General features: G+C 41.9%; 1 protein-coding gene across 5 annotated transcripts in view; it reads left to right on the forward strand.

Annotated features, from left to right (window-relative positions):
• The window catches only part of SANBR (SANT and BTB domain regulator of CSR), a 70492-nt gene that overhangs the window by 12781 nt on the left and 37600 nt on the right, over positions 1-20111 (forward strand). For 4 of the 5 annotated variants that reach the window (XM_077486065.1, XM_077486066.1, XM_077486063.1 and 1 more), the window contains exons 2-7: positions 3929-4093; positions 4360-4524; positions 9977-10163; positions 15884-15977; positions 17563-17801; positions 19891-19949. In XM_077486065.1, coding sequence (XP_077342191.1) covers positions 4375-4524; positions 9977-10163; positions 15884-15977; positions 17563-17801; positions 19891-19949 — 729 coding nt within the window. In that variant the 5' untranslated portion in view covers positions 3929-4093; positions 4360-4374. The other variant, XM_077486067.1, reaches the window with a different exon arrangement.

Here is a 20111-nt window from a genome sequence, read left to right on the forward strand (position 1 = left end):
GTCTTGGAGGTGTTTTTGGGGTCGTTATCATGTTGAAATACTGCCCTGCGGCCCAGTCTCCGAAGGGAGGGGATCATGCTCTGCTTCAGTATGTCACAGTACATGTTGCCTTTCATGGTTCCCTCAATGATCTGTAGCTCCCCAGTGCTGACAGCACTCATGCAGCCCCAGACCATGATACTCCCACCACCATGTTTGACTGTAGGCAAGACACACTTGTCTTTGTACTCCTCACCTGGTTGCCACCACAACGCTTGACACCATCTAAACGAAATAAGTTTATCTTGGTCTCATCAGACCACAGGACATGGTTCCAGTAATCCATGTCCTTAGTCTGCTTGTCTTCAGCAAACTGTTTGTGAGCTTTCTTGTGCATTATCTTTAGAAGTGGCTTCCTTCTGGGAGGACAGCCATGCAGACCAATTTGATGCAGAGAGCGGCATATGGTCTGAGCACTGACAGGCTGACCCCCCCACCCCTTCAACCTCTTCAGCAATGCTGGCAGCACTCATACGCCTGTTTCCCAAAGACAACCTCTGGATATGACGCTGAGCATGTGCACTCATCTTCCTTGATCGACCATGGCAAGGGCTGTTCTGAGTGGAACCTGTCCTGTTAAACGGCTGTATGGTCCTGGCCACCATCCTGCAGCTCGGTTTCAGGGTCTTGGCAATCTTATAGCCTAGGCCATCTTTATGTAGAGCAACAATTCTTTTTTCCAGATCCTCAGAGAATTCTTTGCCATGAGGTGCCATGTTGATCTTCTAGTGACCAGTATGACAGACTGAGAGATTTAACACTAAATTGAACACACCTGCTCCCCATTCACACCTGAGACCTTGTAACACTAATGAGTCACATGACATCGGGGAGGGAAAATAGCTAATTGAGCCCAAATTGGACATTTTCACTTAAGGGGTGTACTCACCTTTGTTGCCAGCGGTTTAGACATTAATGGCTGTGTTGAGTTATTTTGAGGGGACAGCAAATTTACACTGTTATACAAAATGTACACTCACTACTTTACATTGGAGCAAAGTGTAATTTCTTCAGTGTTGTCACATGAAAAGAGATAATAAAATACAAAATTACAAAAATGTGAGGGGTGTACTCCATTTTGTGAGATATGGTTTGTGTTTATGGGTGCATTATTTAAAATGCTATTTGCTTTAAAGAAAGTCTGTAAGCTGTCAATGCTGACCTCCAGAAAATGCTAGTTGATACTTTCTGAAGCACTGAGGCATTTTCAGAAGGAAAAGTTAGCAGTGGCAGCCTACATATTCCTCTCTGTACAGGTTTCCTTGAAGGTACTGCCACCCCAAAAGAATATTTTTATGGCTTGAAGTTTGTAAAAATGCTTTTATATGCGATCTCAGAATCCTTAAATTTTCCACTGCATTTTAATAAATTATCGCGGGTTGGCGGTAGACTCCGGGCCAGATTTAGACCTTGGGAGACCCGGGGCACTTCAGTTTGGGGGGGGGGCCCTCATATACAGATTTGGTTTACATTCTTAATGACAATAACAAATTTAAAAAATTCTGAGGTCACTTGTGCACATACGCACTCAGTCATAGGCCACCTTCCTTAAGAGCACAAGCGCTGTATGTTGTGGTTTGCTTGAGTTGCCAAAGTTCATTTTTAAAAACGATATACTAGTAGTCCAGAGTAAAACCTTTTACAGAGCATGGCAAGCAAAATATTTCCCAAGAAACATTTAATTAAAAAAAAAGGATTTTTTCTTATTATACACACTATATATTGCCAAAAGTATTGTGGTGAGGTGCTGATGTTGGACGAGAATGCCTGTCTCGCAGTCTCACTCTAATACACGATCAAATTGTATGACGTACTTAGTCCGTCATACAATCCGGCAGACAATCCGGCGGACTTTCTACCGAACGGACTTGGCCACACACGGATACACAAACAGTCCGACGAAAGCTTGAGCGATGACGTACAGCACGTACGACGGGACTAGAAATAGGAAGTCCAAGACACAGCAATGCACCCTTTGGGCTCCTTCTGCTGACTTTGCGTTAGTGGAAGTTTGGTTAGAGACGATTTGCGCTTTTCAGACTTCAGCTTAATTCGTCCGTTATTTTTTATTTTATTTATTCTCGAATTGAAATATTAATCATAAGATGAGGATGAATAAAGACATTTGTGATAACTCTGTGTGAATATAAGCAGCAAAGCAACTTAACTTTTCTCGCATTATGAAGAAGAAAAGAATGTGCTATATTAAAAGATCACAAAATTAGCAGCATGACGAATATGCTAGCTTCAATACGAACACTAGTTTTACAAGACAGAACGCTTCCGCCCTGTAAATCCTTTCTGGGCATGCGCCATTCTTAGTCCGTCGGACTAGCATACTGACGAATGTATTGTCCGCTGAAACCAAAGTACGACGGGAAGATTGGTGTGCAAACCGACCTTCTTAGTACTCCGGACTTCACGCTGAAAAAGTCCGCTGAAGCCCACACACGAGCGGATTATCCGTTGAAATGCGTTTCAACGGACTAAGTACGTCATACAATTCGATCGTGTGTACGCGGCATTATTCATCCCAAAGGTATTCTATGGGGTTGAGGTCAGTCAAGTTCCTCCACCCCAAACTTGCTCATCCACACTATATATTGCCAAAAGTATTGGGCCACCCCTCCAAATCATTTGGTGAAGGGGGGATTATGGTGTGGGGTTGCTTTTCAGGGGTTGGGCTTTGTCCCTTAGTTCCAGTGAAGGAAAATCTTAAGGCGTCGGCATACCAAGACATTTTGGACAATTTCATGCTCCCAACTTTGTGGGAACAGTTTGGGGATGGTCCTTTCCTGTTCCAACCAGTGCACAAAGCAAGGTCCATAAAGATATGGATGAGTGAGTTTGGGGTGGAGGAACTTGACTGGCCTGCACAGATGTCCTGACCTCAACCTGATAGAATACCTTTGGGATGAATTAGAGCGGAGACTGTGAGCCAGGCCTTCTCGTGCCTGACCTCACAAATACGTTTCTGGAAGAATGGTCAAACATTCCCATAGACACACTCCTAAATATTGTGGACGGCCTTCCCAGAAGAGTTGAGCTGAGCAAAGGGTGGGCCAACTTAACATTAAACCCTGCCCCCTTATAAATCCAGCACTGGGTAGACTATATGTTTTTCCTAGTCTGTGAAACACACATACAACACATCCACAGTGTTTTGTGTTACTGTGCATCTTGCAGTGCAGGATAATGCAAAAAGCAATGTGCTATATCTTTGGATGTGTTGTCCTGGGGGTCTCATTCATGTCAGTAGAACAAGATTCTTTCATAGCACAGCACCGTATATTTGAATATGTATTGCTGCATACATTTTTATGTAAAGAGGCTTTTGCACACATGAGCCTACAGTCTTTTGTTGCAAATTCCTGACGGTCACTTAGTGGTTCATGGCATGTCCTCACCCCTCATTCATGCCAGTCTAGAGAACTTTAAATGCTGGAATTTACATGGATAGTACGTGCATTTATATAAAGCTAATTATATTTGCATGTACTTATCAGCCGTAGAGATGGACAGTGACAAGTAGATATTCAGATCCCAGAGTCACTAGGACCTGTTAATGTCTTGCTTGTTGAAAGCTTTTTCTTTGTATATGTCAGATTAATACATTCACTTGTTCAAGCATTCATACTTTTATAGTAATGCTTCTGCAGTAAAAATTGCTTTGCTCTGTCAAAAATTAGCATTTTAATTAATCCCCTAGCTTCTTTGTTCATGTAGAGGTGATTTTCTGCAATGCAGCTTTACTGGCAACAAAAGGGTTACACCAGCCTGGCAGCATGTGCAGCTTATACTGGAGCACCAGCGGGCTACCATGCTGTCACTACATTATATATGAGCTCTGATTGGAATTAAACTGTTTCTGGCTTTTTTCACTTCCCAGGCTGGTAAAGGCAGAGCTTCTTTGATTGGATGAAGCAGCCACGAGCACCACCCTGCCAGCATCCGCTCCTGCTTGCAGCACCAGCCTTCCCATCCATCCACTGGCTTACTGCAGGGATATTGTCCTTCTAAGCTGCCTGCAACACCACACCTTCTTCCTGCACAGGTAATCTTTCAGGGATGTTAAGTATCTGGTGGAAAGCCTAAAATCTGTCAGATTTTTCCTGATAGCCTCATACTAATGTGTTATGTTATTTGTTGTTTAATCAGCAACGCATTGAACAACTCACAATATGTAATAGAAAATAGACATTTTGGAAAAGCTTCAATTGTGCCAGTACTTCTTTTTTATTAGTATTTTTAATAATCACAGATACATACAAATATCTTGCAACCGTTTACACTAGTTTTTTTTTTATTGTGTTTTTTTAGCTACCAAAACAGAAGATGAGCCGTGGATATTCAGAAAACAATAATTTCCCATATGACAATAACCAGATGGTTTTGGATATGATTTTATATTCCCTGGTTGGGGTCCCTCAGCCTATTAATTGGGACAGTGTGGCAAGGCTTGTTCCAGGACACACATCCAAAGAGGTAAGCTGATTGTGTGTAAGTGTGTGTGATTAGGAGTGTGTGTGTGAGTATATTTATGTGTCTGTTTAGGTGTGTGTGTATGTGCATATGTTTAGGTGTGTATTTGTTACAAGATCAGATTTTTATCATATTGCAGTTGTCCCTCCATGGCACTTTAAAAAGTAAATAAAGGGTTACACTCAGGCATCCATAGGAGAACATCACTGCTTTCATCCAGATATTGTTATCCCAGATCAGTGATGGCGAACCTTGGCACCCCAGATGTGTTGCATTTCCCATGATGCTCAACCACAATGAAGAGTGCATGAGCATCATGGGAAATGTAGTTCCAAAACATCTGGGGAGCCAACATTCACCATCACTGTCCTAGATCCTACCACTTGCTGTCAATATTATGCACTGCTCAAAATTCTCAGTAACTAAAGAATCAATCCAGGACCACAAAAACTTTGGATCAGAGTCACGTTAGTATAATGCTCCATACACTTTTTTTTTTTTTGGCTCAGATTCAGATTGTCAGCTGTATAGTTTGGGTGAAACCACACCTATGTGCACTACTCAGCAAGCAGTCAGAATTAGTTGCTGGCTCCAAAGATTTCTATGGGGTGGTCCTCTACAACTGTCTGTCTGCAGAGGGGAGCCATGCATTGAGACCTGAATTTTCCAACGGTATATCTCTAGAGGTTTCCAGGTGAGCACATCACTGCCTTTGTCCAGACATTGTAATCCTAGAATACTTCCACTTCTGGAAATTATACAGTTCAGGTGGAGATTTTATGACCTTTGTTATTTTTTATAAGTACGGTTTGATCTCCCTAACGTATATTTCTTTAGATATTTGCAGCTTAGGCATGCATTTTATTCACAGTTTGAAATGCAATCGGTAGCCTTCTACACCTCTACCCTTGAGACTGTACTTAGAGATGATACTCTAGTTTAATCTCTCTCCAATATATATAAGGTTGTACTCCCCTCTGTTCACTCGGGACTTGAGGCTCTCAGATATAAATGGACATTAGATTCTCTTGAGCTAGATTATGAGGCTTGGGAGGAGATATGGGAATGTCCCTTTTGTCCCTTTTTAGTCTGTCTCAGCTAAGGACAGACTTATCCATTTTAAAATTGTACATATAATTTATTTTACTCCTGCACGCTTACACAAGGATATACCCCTCTGTCCCTGCTGTGTGCTGGCAGTGCTCAGCAGACTCTGCAAATTTCATACATATCTTCTGGCAATGCCCTCTTATTCAAATGTTTTGGGTGGCTGTAGTATAGTTTATCCACTCAGTGACCACTATCCAGATATCTCAAATGGTGCATGTCTGTTTGTTGGGTCTGGTTGACCCCCTAGCCTACCACAGAGCTTCTAGAACCCTTGTAGGACTGCTATTATTTTATATAAGGAAAATTATCGTACTCCAGTGGAAGTGTACATCTGCTCCCACTTTAATTTTATCTAAAAAGTTAATAAATTCTCAGCTCCCATTATACAAGGACACATATATCAAGGGGATGCCCTAAAAAAACCCACAAAGTGTGGGATATTTGGATTAAGGCCCCTTCTACTAATGCGGACCCAGACCTTTTTGGCTAAGTAGCTCAACTTCCTGCGTTCCTAGCAAGCATAAGAGAATGTTGTGAGGATCATACTTGATTTGAATTCTAGAAAATAGAGGTTTTAACCTTTTACCCAGTCCTGGATACTTTGGACCCTGAGTAGATGAACCTCAACACTCTGAGTCCTTAAGTAGTTAATGGTGTTCTACCAGTTTCACTGCCAGTTAGGGCACTAGAGTTGTTGTTGGTTGTATGTTGTTGTTCTATGTATATGTGCCAAGCCTGGATATGCCCAATAGGCTCTTTTTAATACCTAATTCAAAACGTAATAAAAAGAATAATAAAAAAAATGATACCGCTGATTGCTGTCAATAGTATTCACTGCTCACAATAACAACATATTGCCCTGACCACTATAAGTTAGGTAGATTGGATAAAATGGGAAAGGGTTAGAACTTGCCATTTTTATTTCTGTTCATGCTCCTATTGGAGAGGACATACCCAATTTTTTAGACTAGTGGCCAGCAAGAAAGGAAGTGATGATAAGACTTTTCAACAAGGTCACATAAATCAACAAAAACAGCAAGACAGGAAGTTGGGGGAAAACTCTTCAACATAGATATAGAAAGCAATGAAAACCAGGCGGGGGTTAATAAATTCAGCTTCCTGCACCATTGCTATGAAGGACGCTCTTACTTTGTTCTCCAGTGACTGGAGTCACAGAGATGGGAATTTAGAGCAAATCTTCCCAACTGGGAAACAGACAGCCATAAAACAAACATTTATTTTGTATTTTTCTTCCTTGCGCACAAAAAATGTGTGTTCTCTTACATACTATAGTCAACTTAATGTTCTTTTTTTAATTATTTTTACATTGTACTGCACAGCCATCTATTTAAAAAATACAACAAGCAATATGTCAGGATAATTAGTACAGAACTGATGTAAACCTGTATGAAGTCTGTCTTTTATGGTACATTTGTTTTTTAAGGCGTTGAGAGATAATTTCTATTAGTAATTCATGCAGTCAGCAATGCCTTGCTCTATGACTCCATCACACCAACCCTCCATGTAACTCTAAAACTAATCCTCATTCTAATCTTCACTTTGACCTTAATACAAACCCTTATGATAAAGCCAATCTTTATACTAACCCTCTCTGTAACCTTTACACTAACCCCTATACTATCTCAAAATAAACTTTTACTTGGCCTCCATGTAACACTAGCATTAATCCTTATGTTAAACTTCCCTGTAAGCTTAACACTAATCCTTATACCAGACCTCCCTACACCGAGTACTTTTTGAAGTTCTTGGTGCAGGACAACTGTTGCTGCAATATTTTGTGATTACTCAATGGATGCCAGTGATATATACGGTGACTACAGTACAAGGCACTCTATTAGGAATGTTTGGTCTGCATTCTGGAATCATTGTTTTTGGGATAAAATATATGCTTTAAAACTTCAGGAACAGTAAATAAAAAAAATGTTTTGTAGCGTGCGCTAGTGATTAACCTGAGCATTAATTTGTTGAAAATTAGATATGAATGGATTATGAAGAAAATATCAGTTTATTCTGTCTGCTATCACTTAGCTAGAAGAAGATGCAAAGCCTCACACTGTTCTACAATTTTAGGAGACCAGTTTATTTTATTCTACTGATAATGCTGGCAATGAGTCATTTGTGTGCAATGGTTCTGGTTCTGCAGGTGGCTGATTTCCCACTGTGTGCATCCTGAGTCATAAGTCTAATATATGGCTGCACATTTGGGTCTAATTAAAGGCTGCACATCTGTACAGAACCGGCACTCAGTAAAGCTGAATAATACTAGAGAAAGGGGAAAAGAGGTAATTGCAACAACCAATTAGAGTCCAGATTTCATATTGTTATATGTTCTACAGTAATTCAAAATGTAAGCATAGATGTGTATGATTTAATGTACAAATAAAAGTTCCTGTTTTATAGTCTAAGTACCGAATCCAATTACTTATATTATACACAAGAAAAAAAAAATGTTCCTTCCCTTTCAGTGGGCTTTAGTGCTTAGGAGGTGGTGCAGCTTCTGTATCATGTGGCCACTGCAATTGGCTCCCGCAGCGGTAATATGATTGAGAGCCCATTCCACTGTTGGACGACAGCTAGGTTAGTGTGCTGGGAGAGTGCAGTGAGCACGCTGTTAGCACAAAACCTCCTGCCGTTGTGAGCACATATGTGCGCCGGGTGGGCATTAAAGCCCACCTTTCTTGTGTTATGCTGTTACGTGGGCTGGAAGAGGTTAATTTCCCTGACTGAGCCAAACCTGTCTTGATTTGTGTCTCACATGCTCCATCTTCAAGACACTGTAGCACACAGTGGGAGGATTTCAGCAGTGCTGCCTATCCAGAAAGCAGTAGGAAGGGCTGGGTGTGGCAAGATGCTAAGTTACAAGCTACAGACTTGTGAATTAGCAGCGACAATGCTAATAGTCACACCACCTGTGACATTTTTTTATCCCACTGTAGTGCAAGCAAGCACAGTCCACATTACTGCAACTCTGCAGGTGCAGTATATTTGGCAACCTATCACAGGAAGCTTCATTAGGTGGACTTTACTGACAGGTTCAACCGGTGTTTGTTTGCAAATGCACTTGAAATAATTTGTGACAGCATTCTGCTATGAGCCACTTGTGCCTTGAATATTAATGATTTCGATAATCGTGGTGAACTAGTAGACCTTATCTGAATAGAAAAAGGAGCTCCAACAATGTACATGTAATGCAGTGTACACACGACCGGACTTTTCGCCAGCAAAGTTCCGACGGAACGAATCCGTCGGACAATTTGATCGTGTGTGGGCTTCATCAGACTTTTTCTGTCGAAAAATCTGACAGACTTTAGAAATAGAACATGTTTCAAATCTTTCCGCCAGAACCAGTTCCTATCGAGAAAACCACTCGTCTGTATGCAGGTCCGACGGACCATCAACAACACAAGGGCAGCCATTGGCTACTGGCTATTAAACTTGCTTTTCCTAGTCCCATCGTATGTCATCTCGTTAAACGATCGGACTTTGGTGTGATCATGTGTAGGCAAGTCCGTTTCAGTGGAACTCCATAGAAAAGTCCATCAGATTTCATTCCGAAGGAAAGTCCGGTCATGTGTACGCGGTATCAGACTTATTTATCCAGGATACAAATGAAACTTGTAGTACCTCTCTAAACTGAGAAAGAGACACCCCCCAGTAGCAGTGAATGGAGCTGGCACCATTTCAGAGGTGTAAGAGCATTGTCAAAGAGAAGAAAAGGTGCCGCCTTTAGTATGTAGATGAACGTGGCCTCAGCCAGCGCCACTCCAGCCATATCCCCCTGATGTGTTTCACCCTGCTCACCAGGGAGTGGTCAAACCTCTATGACCAAGCCCTGGTGAGTGGGGAGAAACATGTCAGGGGAACGTGGCTGGAGTGGCATTGGCTGAGGCCACATTTATCTAAATACTAATGTATTTTGTTGGTGAGTGGCGCCTTCTCTTCTATTTGATAATTCTTTACCAGTAAATGTATACAGAGTGTCAGGGCTACTAACATACATGTGAATCACTTTGATACAAATTTTGGAAAATTCTTACGCTTATTCCTTTGGCAGCCACAGAGTTTTTCTGAGAGAACATCATACCAGCTGAGGGTCAGGGTCAAAGAGAGCCTACTCCCAACACTCTGTAGGTGAAAACAGGGAACCTCTTTACCCCTTTTTGCTCAGTATCCAAGCTTTGGGGAATATTAGACAGCACCTACTTTACTTTGATTTCTCAGGAACTTCAGAAACGATGCACTGTGCATCTTTGCAGCGGCCTTCCTGATGTTCTACTACTGTTTGCCAATTCACATCAGCTAATTACTGCATTTATATTCCTAGTGTGCCAAAAGATTTGAAGAATTAAAAAGCAGTGGCACATCGCCTGTTGACAATCAGTATAATCCACTACTGGCAACAGGAGGAATTCCCCTGGAAAGCCTGGCTACCTACATTAAATCTTCCCTGCTTGATTCAACGGAGGATCAAGAAGATGAAACTGCAGGTCAAGGCAACATCTCTCTGACTGGTGAGCCGTGTTTTAAAAGATTTTAATTGTATGTCATTGTTTGTCTTGCAGTGACAAATCTGATGTTTTTTCTAGTTTAGTACATTTTGGAATAAAAAAACATAAGGATTGAGAATAATTCTCAGAAAAATGAACAGACTTTGTAGGCACATCACGAGGCAGTAAAGGATGAAAAAAGTATCTTTATTACAAAAAAAGTTAAACATGTAATATGATCCAACAGATCCTTCACGTCTACTTGTCAAAAGTTGACAAGTAGATGTTGAGGATCTGTTGGATCATATTCTAATACAGATATATGAATATACTTAAGATTTAGCTACATATGCTATAATCGAACATTCATGTCTGGTGTATCTGTTGACCTTATCTCATTATAAGGTGTTGCCTAAATGTTTACATGTTTTTTAACTTTTTTTGTAATAAAGGGAATTTTTTCATACTTTACTGCCTCATGATGTGCCTACAAAGTCCGTTCATTTTTTGAGAAATATTCTCAATCCTTGTATTCAAATTTTTGGAAGCTGGCATGGGTGGGTCCTTCTTTTCTAAGTTTAAAACATGTTATTGTTTAATGAGAGCCTGTGCTTTGCCAATGCCCCAGGCACTTAGCTCCTTTTAGCTTGGCCACTGTCTTTTTTTTCGCTTCTCTTCCACCAACATGGCATTGCTGTTGCTTGGTAATTGGCCACTCAGGAAAAAAAAGTGATGTCCCTGGGGCCTTCAGCCTTGGGTAGGCCCGAAATACAGATTTGAAGCTTATGCCGCGTACACACGACCGGACTTTTTGACAGCAAAGGTCCGACGGAAGGAGTCCGTCGGACAATTTGATCTTGTGTGGGCTCCATTGGACCTTTGCTTGCCAAAAATCCGGCGGACTTTAGAAATAGAACATGTTTTACATTTTTCCACTGGAACTCCGCCGGACTGAGAAATCTGTTCGTGTGTATGCTAGTCCGACAGACAAAAACCGACGCTAGGGCAGCTATTGGCTACTGCCTATGAACTTCCTTATTCTAGTCCAGTCATACGTCATCACGTTCAAATCCGTCGGACTTTGGTGTGATTGTATGTGGCCAAGTCCGTTCATTCAGAAAGTCCGTCGGAACTCCGCCGAAAGTCCGTTGGAAAGACCGTCGGACCTAGTCCCTTGAAAAGTCCAGTCGCGTGTACGCGGCATTAAATGGAGCTTCTGCTCCTCACTCCTAAGGCCCCATGCACACTTGCCATTTAACCACAGCGCATGGTGTTTTGCTGCATGCAAAGGACACAGGTGCCCCATCCAGACTGTCAAGTTTTATGAGAGGCAAACTCATGCTGCTGGATGGGGCTGGATGGCACACCTAGAGGTACTAAAGTATAGGGGAGAATACAATCAGTATCAAATCCTGGAATGCAAGCAGTCTGCTTTCTGGGCATTTGTTCCTAAATGCATACTTTCATAAGCATTAGTAGAACTCAATACCCCAGGCAGCCCTATCCAGCCTCAGCAGTTGTCAGCCGTTCACAGTGTTTGACAGGCTGCCAGCAGCAAGGCTGGGGAGGGCACCTGTGTACTTCACCTGCAGCTAAACACCAAGCCCTATCCATGGGATGCAAAGGAGTATATACAAGATTATATAATAAAAGTTTTTTCAATGCATCCCCGCATGTAAGTAGTATACAAATGGAGGGAATGATATGTAGAAACTGTACTTGGTTCTTTTAGTAATAAATGTTTTTTTTAGAAGTGGTTTGTTTAAATTAGAACTATAGGCATTTTTTTTTTGGGAGAGTAAGGGAGGGTTATAACCCCTGTCAGATTTTATTTCACCATCTGTGACCCATTGGGGAGATTTCCCTTCACTTCCGGTCCCTAACCAAACAGGAAGTGAGAGGAAATCTCTGCAAATTAAGGGAATTCCTTCGGGACCCCCAGATCGCAAGAACTAGTGCCCACTCTATTACTTTTCTGGGGACATTCCAAAATGTTCTTTTATATATATATATATATATTACTTTTTTATATATATATATATATATATATATATATATATATATATATATATAACTTTATTTTAGACCTATTGTCATAATTACTGGATCCCTATGCTCCTCTATGCAATGTAGGCACATCACGGTTGGTGGGAGGTTCTGGCTGGGTGCTGTACATAGCTTTCTGAAAACTTCACAGCACCCCACTCTGAAGCAAGCAGTAGGCTGGCTCTTTCAGAGAGTTATAGAAATATCAAAAAGCCTTGATAGGTGGGGGTGTCCATTATATAACACAACATAACAGAAAAAAAAGACATTTTTATTCCTTACCAGCCTGTTTTTTAGCATATAATTTTCCCCTAACCAAGGAGCTACAGAAGATTAGAAGAGCAGGTTTTTGTCATAAAATGAGACACTGAAGTTACGAAATAAAAAATGCATAAATTATTAGGCCAAGCTACAACAACAACATTTACGAAATAAAAACCTAACATTCTACCCCTTTACACTGGTTCTGCCTCACCTTGAATATGCAGTTTAGCTTTGGTCCCCAAACCTCGGGAAAGGTTTTAGAAATTAGAATTAGAAAGTGTTCAGCAACGGACAACAAAATTAATAAGGGGAATGGAGGAGCTCAGCTATGGGGATTTATTACATAGATTACAATTATTCACTCTGGAGGCGAAGCACTTAGGAGGGGATATGGTTACAATGTACAGTGCATCCGGAAAATATTCACAGTGCTTTCCCCTTTTTGTTGTTACAGCCTTATTCCAAAATGGATTAAATTCATTATGTTCCTCAAAATTCTACAAACAATACCCCATAATGAAAACGTGAAAGAAGTTTGTTTGAAATCTTTGCAAATTTATTAAAAATAAAAAAACGAAAAAAATCACATGTACCGTATATACTCGAGTATAAGCCGAGATTTTCAGCCTCTTTTTTGAGGCTGAAAGTGCCCCCCTCGGCTTATACTCGAGTCATCGCTGTCTGCCCGCTCGATCAGCGTGTCGAGCAGACAGACAGCGGCCATTCTATTCAAAAGCCGCGCCTCCGGCTCCGCCTTCGCCTGTGATAGGCGGAACACTGAATTTCCCAGCAGCCTGTGTTCCGCCTATCACGGACATCGTATCATCCTCGTACTACGGACGAGGATGATACGACGTCTGTGATAGGCGGAACACAGGCTGCTGGGAAATTCAGTGTTCCGCCTATCACAGGCGAAGGCGGCGGCGCAGCTTTTGAACTTTACAATGGCCGCCGACGAAGAGGGCACGGGACGGAGGCAAGGGAAGGCACGGCACGGGACGGGACGGCGGCGGCAAGGCACGGCACGACACGGGACGGATGCAAGGAGGCAAGTCACGGCACGGGACGGAGGCAAGGAGGCAAGGCACGGGACGGAGGCTCGGGACAAAGGTAGGCTGGACACACACACACACACACACACACACACACACACACACACACACACACACACACACACACACACACGGATGGAGACACACACAGGGATGGATGGATGGATGGAGACACACACAGGGATGGATGGATGGATGGATGGAGACACACACACACACACAGGGATGGATGGATGGAGACACACACACACAGGGATGGATGGATGGATGGATGGAGACACACACACACAGGGATGGATGGATGGATGGACACACACACACACAGGGATGGATGGACGGACACACAGGGATGGACGGACACACAGGGATGGACGGACACACAGGGATGGACGGACACACAGGGATGGACGGACACACACACAGGGATGGACAGGCATGTCTCACCCTCGGCTTATACACGAGTCAATAAGTTTGCCAGTTTTTTTGGGGGTAAATTGGGGGCCTCGACTTATATTCGGGTCGGCCTATACTCGAGTATATACGGTACATAAGCATTCACAGCCTTTGTCATGACACTCAAAATTGAGCTCAGGTGCATTCTGTTTCCACTGATCATCCTTGAGATGTTTCTACAAATTGGAGTCTACCTGTGGTAAATTCAGTTGATTGGACATGATTTGGAAAGGCACACACCTGTCTATATAAGATCCAACAGTAAGTGCATGTCAGAGCACAAACCAAGCCATGAAGTTCAAGGAATTGACTGTAGACCTCCGAGATAGGATTGTATCAAGGCACAGATCTGAGGAAGGGTACAGAAAAATTTCTGCAGTATCGAAGGTCCCAATGAGCACAGTGGCCTCCATCATCTGTAAATGAAAGAAGTTTGGAACCACCAGGATTCTTCCTAGAGCAGGCCACCCAGCCAAACTGAGCGATCGGGGGAGAGGGGCCTTAGTCAGGGAGGTGATCAAGAACCCAATGGTCACTCTGACAGAGCTCCAGCATTTCTCTGTGGAGAGAGGAGAACCCTCCAGAAGAACAACCATCTCTGCAGCACTCCACCAATCAGGCTTATATGCTAGAGTGGCCAGACGGAAGCCACTCATTAAAAGGCACATGACAGCCCACCTGGAGTTTGCCAAAAGATACCTGAAGGACTCTCCGACCATGAGAAACAAAATTCTCTGGTCTGATTAAAAAATATTGAACTCTTTGGCCTGAATGACAAGCATCATGTCTGGGGGAAACCAGGCACCACTCATCACCTGGCCAATACCATCCCTACAGTGAAGCATGGTGGTGGCAGCATCATGCTGCGGGGATGTTTTTCAGTAGCAGGAACTGGGAGACTAGTTAGGATTGAGGGAAAGATGAATGCAGCAATGTAAAGAGACATCCTTGATGAAAACCTGCTCCAGAGTGCTCTGGACCTCAGACTGGGGTGAACGACCCTAAGCACACAGCCAAGATAACAAAGGAGTGGCTACAAGACAACTCGGTGAATGTCCTTGAGTGGCCCAGCCAGAGCCAAGACTTGAACCCGATTGAACATCTCTGGAGATGGCTGTACACCGACACTCCCCATCAAACCCGATGGAGCTTGAGAGGTTCTGCAATGAAGAATGGGAGAAACTGCCTAAAAATAGGTGTGTCAAGCTTGTAGCATCATATTCAAAAAGACTTAAGGCTGTAATTGGTGGCAAAGATACTTCACCAAAGTATTGAGCAAAGGCTGTGAATTCTTATGTACATATAATTTTTTTTTGTTTTTAATAAATTTGCAAAGATTTCAAATAAACTTTTTTCATGTTGTCATTATGGGGTATTGTTTGTAGAATTTTGAGGAAAATAATACCTTTAATCCATTTTCGAAAAAGGCTGTAACATAACAAAATATGGAATAAGTGAATCTCTGTGAATACTTTCCAGATGCACTCTACAAATATATCAATGGTGACTTCAGTAACTGTAATAAACGGATTACTCTAAGGTCCTTGAAAAAGGACACGTGGCCATGATTTAAGGTTAGAAGATAGGAGGTGTAACCTTAGACTGTAGAATAGGGTTCTTTACTGTTAGAGCAATAAAAATGTGTAACCCACTCCCCAGGAAGTGCTACTAGCTGAGACTGTCAACAGCTTTAACAGACGTGCAGATATCTTCTTCAAGAAGCAGAAAATACTGAATTTATGGGAATTGTTAGAGAATAAAAATTACACATATAGGTTGAACTGGATGGACATGTATATTTTTTCTTATGTAGTTGTCTAAACCAATAAAAACATAAAAGCACAAATAGCTAATCTGTGGATATATTAAAGCCTAACTCCCTCTAACTAACTTGCTAGAATCACTGGAAATATTTTTCTTGTGTTGAAGGAAGATCTGGTGCTGCATCAGGAAGAAAATGTTCTGCAGAGAATGAAACATCTTCCCCGTCTGTGAATGCAGAAAATACTGATGGAAGCCAGGGGTATGAAAATGTTTTTCCTATCTTATATGGTTGTATACAAGGAGAGGGTGGTATGCACTAAATGAATTATACTGAGAATGTATTGAAAGATTGTCACTTGTAGTGCAAAAGTGCCAATTAAAGTATATCTCAACCAAGTCACTAAACTCTCATATAAACTTTGACATGTCAATGTATTTTTAAGTTGTTTTCAGTCTTTTTAAATCTGCAGCTGTCATTTAGGGTGTACCTGGTGATCCTATCATGAAGGACCTTGTTTGGGTACTTTTTGTTATGGGCAGACAGTTGTCTCCAAACCATGCTTCTGCGTTGTCACCCTGTCACATGCACCCCTGCTGGAGACTACAAGTGGCCATACTGACTCATTAAGCAGACATGGTCCACCGATCACTGTCAGGAAGCTGGTCCAGAGCAGTGATGTGCATACAGACAGAATGGGGCCGAAAAGAAGATCAGCAGCTCGGAAATACAAGGAAGGGTGACAAAAACAGGGGGAAACAGTTGTAGCGCTACCCCCCCCGCAGGAGCCACTGGTTACTTGTTCCCCCTATTCCTGCACAGCCAGGCAACATGCATTTCCAGCTTGCATCCAGGCACAAGGAATCAGTCCATGGGCTTGTTTTTTTTTTTTTATTGGGTAAAACAACTTGGATAGGGTATAGGGATTATGGGATGCACATATTTGATAAACATCCTGGACTGTACTCCCTTGCATCTCTTCAGCAGAACCTCACTCCGTTCTGACACTTGCAGATACTACCAGCCTACCTGGCTGCTTTGCTACCAGCCCATCTGGCTGCTCTGAAGAACTCCCCAGGACAAGGGATCAGGATTTAGCACAACACTGTCCTTGGAAAATATGCTACATCTGGCAGTCTTTCCCCTTGTATGCCCCTGGGTGTGCTTAGGTACTCACACTGTCCTTTGCTCTCCGCTGCACTGGGCAAGATTGATCAGATCCTTCTATGCCAGCCCGGATGTCTTCTGCACAAGACCCAAAGGTAATGGTAATTCCTCTCTTAGGTTTCCTCTTCTTCCTTTCCTCAACTCCTGCCTGGAGACAGAGCCCCAAGACCTGGGGTTCCCTCCCAGGCCACACAACAGCAGCCTCAGCACTTCATCTTCCCCTAGACTCCCCTGCTGGCCAGGCTGTATCATATTTAATGGCTGACCCAGCCACAATATCAGGCCTCTGCCTGGAAATTGGCCAGATTCCCTAAATTATTCAGATCAGAATCTCCTGGCCTCCATCCACCAACTTCCAGAAGATTCATCAAGTTTCTAGAACCAGAGTGAGGTGCCAGAGACCTGCCCTGTAGAGCCATCCAGCCTGACCTGCAGTAACCTGACCTAATTACAGACTCACACAGTTACCACGAGTCATACCAAATAAACGTACCTACACTCGTTACACACTAGAGGGTGCTACATAGTATTTTATGAAAACATAGCATGGTTTCATAATACATACTATTCTAGCATACTAAATGTTATCCAGTCATTGTTTAGATCTACTGTATGCTTGTCGTTTATAGCTTTATGTGACAGTTATAACATTTCTAAAATCGTAATTATTTTTTTAAAGGCCAAATATGGTCATTCATGTATGTGATGAAGCCAAGAACCTTAAGGAAGATTTCATATGTCCGCGGGATCTGCTGATATCCGAGATGAAGTATTTTGCAGAGTATTTAACCACAGATTCCCAACGTTGGGAGGAAGTGGACATTTCTGTCCACTGTGATGTGCACATCTTTGATTGGCTGATAAAATATGTTAAACGTAATGCAGAGGACAGTGACCAGAAAAAGTCACCAAATCTTGGTAAGTATAATCCTCTTCTTTTTATTTTTTTTGGAATATGATGCCGGTACTATTCTTAATAACTCATGTCCTGAATTTCTTAAAATATGGTAACTGTAGCTTACATATGCTTTCCCTGGTTTGAACTGTTCTAGACTGACGTATCTTGTACATTGGCCAGGCCCTTAGGCTGGAGTCCGTGGGGATACATCCTTATGTATGCCTACCCTGTTTCCAATTCTTCTGTATTGTCCCTGACTTCTTACCTTGCCCTGTTTTCTGCCCTTGAAAACCTTCCCTGATCCCTTCCCCCTGCCTTATACCGTTCTCATTTACCTACCAGTTTTTACTATGCCTGTCTACTCCCCCCCCCCCCCCCCCCTCCCTTCCTCATTTTCTTCTGCCTGGGCCTACCTTCTAAACTAGAACACCTATCTTCAATTTTAGGCCCATGAAGAGCCCTCAAACACCTTCTTGTAGGTCTTGGAAGTTTACTGATGCAAATGTTTGTTTGCTCTACCCTGATGCTTTGTTATCTCTATCAGATGTTTTAGCCTCTGTATAGAAGTGACTGTTGTTATTCCCTTCTAAAAAAAATACAATAAAAACGCTTGTAACAGATTTTTTTGGGGGGTTTCCAGCCATGTTTCTGAATAAACTTAGAAAAGAAAAGCATTTTGGTAAATTTAATTTTTACATGGTAGGTCGTAGGTGCATGTGACACCCATTGGGTCTTTAAAACATCTTATGGTCTTTGGTGAACTACATTGACAAACTGTGGACACATTTTTTTTTTGTCTTTTAGAGCTTCATATTTGCATACACTTCCATGGCAGCAATCCATCACTGTGTGATCATTTTTTGTGGTTACAATTTTTTTCAGATGCTATATAGTCTGTCAGTCTGCTATGTTTTTTATACTCTTGGATAATTAGCTTATTTATCTTAAAATCTCCTCAACCACAATACACAAAATTCTCTCCAGCACTGTCCTCTACTGTATATTCTATATTTTTGGAAGTTAAAGTGAACTCATACATTGCTCATTTTTCCAAGGGTAACAAGGTCGATTTTGACAGCTTACCGCCTCCAAAAACATCTAGGTTGGATTCACACTGTTCTGGTACTTTACTGTGTTAACGTGTGTTGTGTCATACTATCTATTGTGGTAATGCAACTATTAATCACTTGCCGACCAGCCGGCGCAGTTGTACTGCGGAAGAATTGCTCGGGTTGGTGAAACAGCATTATGTCACGTCGCTTCGTCCTGTGGCCACGGCGGCATGCGCCTCCCCTGCTCTCCTACGGAGCCGATGTGAATGTCGGCAGTCGTGATCTCTCAGGGCACACGGAGTACTGGCATCTGTGGGTGTAAACACAGAGTTTCCGGTTCTCTGAGGGGAGAAGGGACAGATCGTCTGTTCATACAGAGTATGAACAGCAATCTATCTCTTCCCCTACACAGTCCCCCCCCCCCCTTTCAGTTAGAACACGCTCTAGGGAACAGATTAACTCCTTGATCGCCCCCTAGTGTTAACCCCTTCCCTGACATTTTTACAGTAATCAATGCATTTTTATAGCACTGATCACTGTAAAAATGCCAATGGACCCAAAAATGTGTCAAAATTGTCCGACGTGTCCGCCATAATGTCACCGCCATTACTAGTAAAAAAAAAAGAATAATAAAAAGGCCATAAAACTATCCAGTATTTTGTAGACAATATAACTTTTGCGCAAACCAATCAACATACACTTATTGCGATTTTTTTTTTTTTCCAAAAATATGTAGAAGAATACATATCAGCCTAAACTGAGGAAAACAATATTTTTTTATATATATTTTTGGGGGATATTTATTATAGCAAAAAGTTAAAAATATTGAGTTTTTTTTCAAAATTGTCGCTCTGATCAAATACCAGCAAAAAAAAGCTCTATTTGTGGAAAAAAAATTATGTCAATTTTGTTTGGGTGCAACATCACACGACCACGCAATTGTTAACAGTTAAAGCGACACAGTGCTCTGGTCAAAAAGGGGGTAAAATCTGTTGGGGCTGAAGAGGTTAAAGTAGTTTTCTTTTTTATATATATATATTTTTGTTGTTTTCTGCAGAACCTGGAAATGTTATTTCAATACTAATATCATCTGAATTTTTAAAGATGGATTCATTGGTGAGTATACTATACCTAATTCATGTTTTTGCACACAGAATCATGCCTATGATAAACAAATTCCTCTAAAAATATATTTACACCCAAGAATAAATGTAATATATTGCAGCTTACCAGTCCATAGATGTGGTAGCTGCATTATTTATATTTTTCAGGGTCTTT

The sequence above is a fragment of the Lithobates pipiens genome, unplaced genomic scaffold, assembly GCF_037356315.1.
Source record: "Lithobates pipiens isolate NorthernLeopardFrog02 unplaced genomic scaffold, aLitPip1_a1.2 Scaffold_18, whole genome shotgun sequence".
Classification (NCBI taxonomy): Eukaryota; Metazoa; Chordata; class Amphibia; order Anura; family Ranidae; genus Lithobates; species Lithobates pipiens.